Source organism: Argentina silus (assembly GCF_951799395.1).
Source record: "Argentina silus genome assembly, chromosome: X".
NCBI lineage: Eukaryota > Metazoa > Chordata > Actinopteri > Argentiniformes > Argentinidae > Argentina > Argentina silus.
In genome coordinates, this window is record NC_139653.1 from 15,140,436 (window position 1) to 15,148,815 (window position 8,380).

The 8,380-nt window shown below is 41.2% G+C and overlaps 1 protein-coding gene across 1 annotated transcript in view; it reads left to right on the forward strand.

The window, feature by feature from the left end:
- Window positions 1-1,967: 1,967 nt before the first annotated feature.
- The window catches only part of washc2c (WASH complex subunit 2C), a 13,708-nt gene continuing 7,295 nt past the window's right edge, over window positions 1,968-8,380 (forward strand). Inside the window, exons 1-16 of the mRNA XM_083694595.1 lie at window positions 1,968-2,095; window positions 2,435-2,578; window positions 2,915-3,079; window positions 3,238-3,306; window positions 3,486-3,659; window positions 3,855-3,948; window positions 4,154-4,209; window positions 5,553-5,606; window positions 5,751-5,873; window positions 6,065-6,149; window positions 6,432-6,500; window positions 6,804-6,928; window positions 7,081-7,153; window positions 7,419-7,472; window positions 7,713-7,913; window positions 8,118-8,293. Of these exons, the coding sequence (XP_083550721.1) occupies window positions 2,435-2,578; window positions 2,915-3,079; window positions 3,238-3,306; window positions 3,486-3,659; window positions 3,855-3,948; window positions 4,154-4,209; window positions 5,553-5,606; window positions 5,751-5,873; window positions 6,065-6,149; window positions 6,432-6,500; window positions 6,804-6,928; window positions 7,081-7,153; window positions 7,419-7,472; window positions 7,713-7,913; window positions 8,118-8,293 (1,662 nt within the window). The 5' untranslated portion in view covers window positions 1,968-2,095. The remainder of the gene's footprint in view (window positions 2,096-2,434; window positions 2,579-2,914; window positions 3,080-3,237; window positions 3,307-3,485; window positions 3,660-3,854; window positions 3,949-4,153; window positions 4,210-5,552; window positions 5,607-5,750; window positions 5,874-6,064; window positions 6,150-6,431; window positions 6,501-6,803; window positions 6,929-7,080; window positions 7,154-7,418; window positions 7,473-7,712; window positions 7,914-8,117; window positions 8,294-8,380) is intronic.

The window sequence follows — 8,380 nt, forward strand, 5'->3', positions numbered from 1 at the left end:
TACACACATAGAGCCAAAGGCCAGGTGTACACACAGGTGAGTATTACTGTACCTGTGGGAGTCATCACTTCCTCCAGAGTCGGCTCTCCAGGCTGAGCTACCGGACTACCAATTTCCACATTGGTCGCCATGGGTGACAAAAACTCAAAAACAACAGTTGCCCACGGTGACAGGCTGCACCTTGCTGCAGGTTGGAGGTAGCGCTCGAAGTCAGACCCTGGAAGTCCGACCCTGAAACACCCTGGGCAATGAAGAGAAAAGGGGTGAACTTGTTGTGCTTTGTAACTCTATAGTAATAGTAATACACTTTGGAGGTTGAAGGCCAAGGGGTCATGCTATACAAAGATTTATATAAAAGGGGGCCAGCCAGTAGAGTTTTAAATTTCATCCGGAAGCCAACGGGCTCAGGCTGGGCCTGATTTTTAGACAATCAATTACACAACCAAATCAAGTCTGAGAGCTGAAGGATAGGGAGGTCCCAACTTGGAAGACTAGAGATGTTGAAACACTTACCTCTGTACTAGGTGGGGGACAGGCAGGCATGGCCTCCTGCACTGGCTCAATCAGATCGGAGGGCTGGATCAGAAAAAAGAAAGAAAAAAACAAGGATATTCAAACAAGTGACAAAAGTTAAAATTCTCAAATAGTCACTGTGTCAATCCACCAGTCATATCAATTTTATGTCAGTATCAGCAATGAACACTAGTCAGTATTAATATCCCATGAAATACCCACCTCCTGCACAGTAGCTTGCTCATTGCTCTCAAGCTGTTCTGTACCTGCTGCTGGTTTGTCCTTGGCCACTGGAACTGCAGCTTGAGATCTGTTAGCTGATCTTGTGGATGGAGCCACTGATTCAACTAGAGGGAGAGAGGAAGAGAAGATCTGAATTACAGCCAGCTAATTAGATACACAAAATGTTGTTTTGATAGTTGTGAATGTCGTTTGTTGTATTGGTTAGGAGGGTTACCTATTTTGGGCTTGCTGGTTGCAGGTGCTGGGGGTGGTTTGACCACAGCTCTGCTCTTGGTTGACCTAACAACACCTGGCTCGACTTCAGAGGGAGTAATGTAGAGGTTAGAAGAAGCAGGTGGGGAAAGGTTCAAAGACCTTCTGAACATTTGGTTTCATGGAACATGTCACCTGGTAAGGGGCAAACTGCCAAGTTACAAACAGGTGGACTGAATGTCTTATATTAGCAACTAAGAACTACTATTTCAGAATACAATGAACACAATACAATTAAACGTTGCTCTGCGATATATTCGTATATACTGTACTCACAGCTCACTTAGGCTTAAGTTGTGGCAGTTGAGAACTGAGGGAGAGTGTAGAGAGCCTGGCCCTGGAGTCGGTACAACCCCACCTTGAACACACCCGTCTTCTCCTTCTCCCTTTGCAGTTTCTTATTCTCTTTGTAGGGGTTAAGCATCTTCAGTCTCACAGATCTTTGCTGCAGTCTTTAGGTGCGTTTCCCTGCACTGTTGACACGTTCGCATTAACAGACTTTTCAAGCTGTCTTCCACTTGACTCCATTCTGGGATAAGAGACGATTGAACATACACAATAATCAACACGTGTGACCAAAGGATGTAGTTATTTGACAAGCTAGCCTGGTAAAGTTAGCAAGTTAGCTAGTGAGTATGTAGCTAGCGTCTCTAGGCTAATTAGTTAGTTAACTAGGTAGCAAGCAACATGCCTTTATGAGCCACTAAAAGGGCGATCTAAGCCCCTTATTAGTAACAATTCGTGCATCATTTGTCAAAGTGTTACTATTACTTGTTGTCGCGTTACTGTTATATGTGGCGTTTTTCTTATTTATCCAGCTAGTTAGCACTAGACAGCGTCCTACCCAGCGTCAATTTAACAACTCAGTGAACGATAACTGAGATTGATGCTGGTTGGTTACGTATTTTATTGCCTCACCACCACTAAGTCAGGTGACCGTCAGCTGATTGCCTGCAGACAGAACATGGCCGAACTGTCAGAAAACCAATGAGAAAACGGACAAGTTTAGCATAATCGATTCTCTGTTCACGTTGTTTTAGGCGCACAATTCACTATCGTGGACAACATTTACCGATAGGTATTTAAGGTAAGATCGCTGAAAGAGGGATAAGTGTATGCTCTCTGTCATGGGAATCTCACAAGCTAGCTAGCTAACATTATTAGCTTGCACGCTAGCCATTTTCAGCTAGTTAGCTGCGTTAACAATTTGAAGTGTACGAAAATACAAAAGCCTGTTGGGAGACATTGCAATTACATTTTGCACTTATTAATTTGCCAGTGGAATCAGTTTGCATGGCTAACGTCTTTGTGTTGACATCAGAGATTACTAGGCTATCTCTATGTTGACATGTTGTCGATAGCCACTTATCAACCACTGTGTTGCCTTTCCTAGCTACATGAAGACATCTATATTTTATTGTTGCAGATGAGTGGAATGCCGGATGGCATGACAAATGGCTCTAGCCAGAGTAACCACAATGGAAAAGATGCCCAGGTGTGGGAGAGACCGTGGACTCTGGACGAGATGCGACAGACCAGCGCCAGTTGGTCGCTGGCCGCAGACTCAGGGGTATGTATTTATCCAGCCCTTTACATTAATTGACTACTCTGTATTTAGCTCTCTGGATCAGAAGCTTATGTGGTCCCTGGATAGTGTATTTTACTGTTTCTGTGTTCTTCATCTCTGCCTTGGTAATGCCCTAAGGTAAGGCCATATCTAGTAGTCTTGAGCAACCTCTTTCTTCCATCTACACAATTCTGTCAGTACAGGAGAGGTGAAAGCAACAGGGTCAATGTCAACTGGAAACTAGCTCTTGCATGTCCACTTTATTCATATCAGTGTGAATGAAGAAGACTATAGTTGCTTGAGACTATTATGTTGTTCATTTTGGAATCCTCTCCACAGCTCTTCCTGTTCCTCCAAGACTTCTCCCAGAGGATGTTGTCCAAGACTCATGAGATAGAGAAGCAGCTGGATGGTCTGATCCGGGACACCAAGGCAACAGACTGCTGCCTGCACACAGTCTTCAACGACTTCCTGATGCTCTCTAACACACAGTTCATAGAAAATGTATGTCATGTTTTATTTAATTGTTTATTCGGTTTTTTTTACATTTTGAGGGAAACTTTACAATGACGTGGTGAGTTATGGTGATGTCATGATGATGATGATGATGTCATGAAGACATTTTACAGTTCTTGTTGCCCTCTTCTGCTTGTCTGTGTCAGAGGGTGTATGATGAGGAAGTGGAGGATCCACTACCCAAGGCTGAGACCATGGAGAGACAGCCTGAGCAGGTATACACTATTCCTACGTCTTCCCCCACCAACTGAGAACAGACTTTTCATCTAGAGATCCACTCAAATGGTGGACTTCAAGATGAATGTTACAGAATGATAGTCCCTATGTACTGTATTTACACACTAAAATCTCACACCCTGTGGAATGTCTGGTATCTGGTGTGTGTTTACCCCAGGAGAAGACTCGTGAGCAGAAGGAGGCAGAGCTAATTCCTAAGATGCAGGAGGCAGTGAACTACGGTCTCAGTGTGCTGGAATCAGCCTTTGAGCAGCTGGACATCAAAGCGGGAAACTCTGACTCAGAGGATGAGGAGGCCACTGACAGAGTGGAGCCCATACTGGAGCCCAAGGTGAGGAATCCTCTAGAAGCACAAAGGATAATATAGACATGATGCCCTAAAAAGAATGTCTGATTCTTTTAGACTTGTGATGTTTTCACATAATTCAAATTTTTTACATGCATTAATGTCAAATTTGTATGGAAATGTAAGTTGTTCAATATAGATCTCAAGCCGCTATTGATAAATGTGTCTGTGTTTCTGTAGGATCTATATGTGGACAGGCCATTGCCATATCTGATTGGCTCTCAGCTCTTTATGGAGCAGGATGATGTGGGACTGGGTGACCTCTCCAGTGAAGGTAGAAGTGTACTATACCTTAAACAACCATTTATTTGTAATATAATATCATATTATTGTTATTATTATTATTATATTCCAAGCCTAGTGTCTCTTGTGTATGATCCCTGTTTTTCATAGTTGTCTCTTATAGAGACATTAGTGTTTCTCACATTTTCTTTGACGTGAAATTGAAAACATGCTGTAACTGCTGTTTTACTTCTCAGAAATGTCCATTGACAGTGATCGAGATAGTGTCATTGAGAGTGAGGATGGCAAAGATGTGAGACTTCTTTCTTCAGTTTCTCCCTTTTACCATACAGTGCCTTTGGAAAGTATTCACACAATCATTTTTTTCCACATTTTGTTGTGTTATAGGATTAAATTAAAAGAATGTGCCATCATTCCACACACACTACACCAGAATGACAAAGCAAAAACACGTTTTTTGAAATTTCAGTACATTTATTATGATTGAAATACAGAAATACCTCATGTACATATGTATTCGGACCCTTTGCTATGACACTTAAAATTTGCTAAAATACAAAAATGCTACAAATCTACAAAAACTACAAATCACTCAATAAGTTGAATTGAGTCCATCTTAATGCAAGGATAATAGTTCATGTAATTTTGGAATTAATATCTTTGTTTTTATAGGGTCTCTGATTTGCATAGGAATCAATTACACACTGTGTAGATTAGGATGTCACTACCAACTCAGCAAATTTCATAATTTTCTCTTGATCCTGACAAACTCTCAAGTCCCTGCCAGTGACAAACATACCCATAACTTGATGCAGCTACCACTATTCATCACACCAGAGATGGTGCGGAAACTGCATTGCATGTGCTGGATTTCCACCAAACTTAATGCTTTGTAGTAAAACCAAATAAACACATTTCCAGACACTTTCTTTGCTGTATCACTTGAATTCATTGTTGCAAACACAATTACGGATATGAGAGAGATTATTTTCTTTTTGGCCACTTGGTTATAGACCAATTTTGTAGAGTGACTGAGATGGTGTCTCATCAACTGTGCTTTTTCCTTTCCACCATTTAACTTTGTAGATTTTTGTAAGTCTCCCCAGGCCTCAGTCGCATTCCTGAACAGTTTTGTTCCTCTCCATTTGCTCAGTTTGTAATGACAACCTGATCAACACAGTGTGTAATTGATTACTATGCAAAGCAGAGACCCTATAAAAACAAAGATATTAATTCCAAAATTACATGAGCTATTATCCTTGCATTAAGATGGACTCAATTCAACTTATTGAGTTGATGACATTTTTGCATTTTAGCTAATTTTAAGAGTGTCATACCAAAAGGTCTGAATACTTATGTACGTGAGATATTTCTGGATTTCAATTTTAATAAATGTACTGAAATTTGTAAAAACCTGTTTTCGTTTTGTCATTCTGGGGTATTGTGTGTGGATTGATGGCAAATTCTTTTAATTTAATCCATTTTAAATTGAGTTTATAACACGTTATAAAATGTGGAAAAAGTGAAGGGGTCTGAATACTTCCGAAGGCACTGTATAAGAGTCACATGGAGTCTACTAAATCTCCTGTACTGTGTGTTAAAGTAAGCTAACCATTCTTGCATTTTTATCAACAGCAATCAGATGAGGACTTTGACCAGGATGAAGAGAGGCAAGGCAGCATCAAGAAGGTGAGTTTACTTTCACTCTGAAGTCAAAGGTCATATCTGTGAAAACTCTCCTAAACACTGATCAACAGAGGAGAGTGAACCCAACCTAACCTACACTCATAACACTTGCTAAAAACCTCACAAATACATTGATCCTCCCTCCAGAAGTCGTCCATGTTGAGTTATGAAGAGGAGGAGGAGGAGGAAGAGGAAGATGAGGACGGAGACTCAGACATATTTGGGGAATCCGACAAAGATGACGATGATGATGGTGATGAAGACAGAAAGGTTTGTCTGTGTCTACTGTTTGTTAGTGGAGAATGAAACATACTCTATTGTGAAAATACAAAAACATTGAATTGTTTATATTTCGATTAACAATTACGACATGGTTGGAAAGAGTTTTGCATGTCCACAGGAATGAATATTGATCTGTTCTATTCCTTCTCTCTTTACGTAAGTCTTTGTGTCACATTCAGAACACAGGCCCGTCATCCTTTGCTGATGAGCTGGCCGCCAGAATCAAAGGAGAACCAGTCAGTAAACCGGAGGCGGATCGCACATGTGAGCACACTTATGACCTGCATTAATAACTATTCAACACATCCTTTGGTTTTGATATACTGTATATCAAACATTTCATGTGTTTCTTAATTTGAATTATCTCTTTTTCTACTTTTCTTTTCGCTCCATAGTCTTCAAGTTTCATGTGGATTTTATCTTTGTGCATATATCGTGTGGGTCATACATGAAATAAGATTCCATACGACAGTTAAAACTACAGCAAGTCCCATGATATGTGCATGTGCATGCTCATGTGTTCTCTACCATGTCACCTCTCTGAAGCCTTGTCATCTGCCACTAAGAAGAAGAAGACTAAAGGAAAGAAAGAGCCAAAACCTGAGAGACTTCTGGGTAGGACATTCACTCACTAAACACCCTGTTCACCCATCGTGTACTAACAGTTATGGTCCAAATTCGGGGTAGAGTATTGTGAAATTCCTTCATTGACAAGCAATGGTGACATCACAGTAGTTCACAGTCAGTCTGTTCACTGTTGTTGACACCTGATCTATCATGGTGATTTGATATTCTATTTGTGTATTCTGTGTTATTCTTGTGAATGACTGTTGTGTGCATGGAGGATTCTGCTGCAAAGCTAATTTCCCCTCTGGGGATAATAACGTTTTGTAACTTAATTTGTTTACATCATTACAGCAGTTGACGATGACAGCGATGAGCTGTTCAAGCCACCCAAAATGGAGGATGAGGACTTCTCTCCGTTCGGAGGGAAAGGAGGCCTCTTCAGTGGAGGGAAAGGCCTGTTTGATGATGATGATGAGGTAGATTGATGTGAATGGTATTGTGTAGCTTCCATTACAGATACAGATATGTTTGTGATATAACTCAATGTGTTGTAGTTGTATTATGTCTGTTTATTTGACAGCAGTTTTCCAAAGAAACAGTAGGTAATTATATGGTGTCTATTCCCCAGGGTGATCTCTTCTCTGATGCACCAAAGCAAGCCGTGCCAGAAGAGAAGACGAGGAACACAGCTCAGCCCTCAGGTAAGTCCCAACAAGGAACTAAATACTGACTAGAAGCATACCAACTGAAACTTCCTCTCATCACATAGAGAAATGTGACTTAAGCCAACATCTGCTGTATTCAACCTTAGACTGAATACTGATATACAGTATACTGATACTGAAACCATTAGTATGAATTATTAACCATTAAATTATAAAATGTCATAGGTTCATCTTTCAAAAAGGTCATGGCTTTTAGGACTTGTGCATGTCAACAGCAATCTGTCTGTTTTTTTTTTACCAGAACCTGCCAAGCCTTTTAAGAAGATCCCATCGGGTGTTGCCTCAGTATATCCAGGTAACAGAAAAGCCATGAAAGGAAAATGACTTTTATAATAGATTAAACCACACGACTCACTGATGAGTAGGGTCAAACTGAATATGTGGATGCAGAATACTCATATGCAGCCTTGAAACTATAATGAAATCAAACCAAAAACTCCTAGCTACAGCATCAATTGAATTCAGGTTTTAATAAGATCATTCACATCAGATTCTATGTGGCTTTACTGTTGTCTCTTGTTTGTTCTCCCCATAGAGAACAGCCTGTTTGGCTTGCCCAATGACGCGGATTCAGTGGTGAGCAAGGAGAATGGGAGTCCAGTCAAAGCCAACAAGACCCAGGCAGCCCCCAAACAGACCTCTGCTGGGTTAGGGGCACAGGGAGGGGGAGGCCTGTTTGATGATGATGAGGAGGATGACTTCTTCCGTGGCAAAAGCCTGAAGAAATCTATGTCTGGTAATTATCTCTCACGCTAAACTCTCACCTTCCAGCGCTGTGTATGTATGTATGTATATGTGTATATATGTATATGTCACCTTAGACTAATCCATGGGGATTACTCGGGCTAGGACAGCTAATTTATGTTGAACAGACATCGTTGGGAGATGGTGGTTGCAGTGGGACTCTTTGACACATCATGTCTTTGTTGTCTTTCCTCAGCTGGTCAAGAGAAACCCAAGCAGAAGAAGACTGTTGATCTGTTTGGGGGAAATGATGAAGACGATGATGAGGATGGGGACATCTTTAGCGAGAGCTCCAGTGCCCCGCCCCCTCTGCAGAGCAAGAAGAAGGAGATTGTGGAGGAGGAGGTGGTCAAAAAAGCCCCGGAGAAAAAGGTAAAGGGTGATACGACCTGAGTAGTGGAAGATGTTAAGGCTGAATAGAATGTCTGAGTGGACTTTGCATGCGTGGTATGTTGCTCC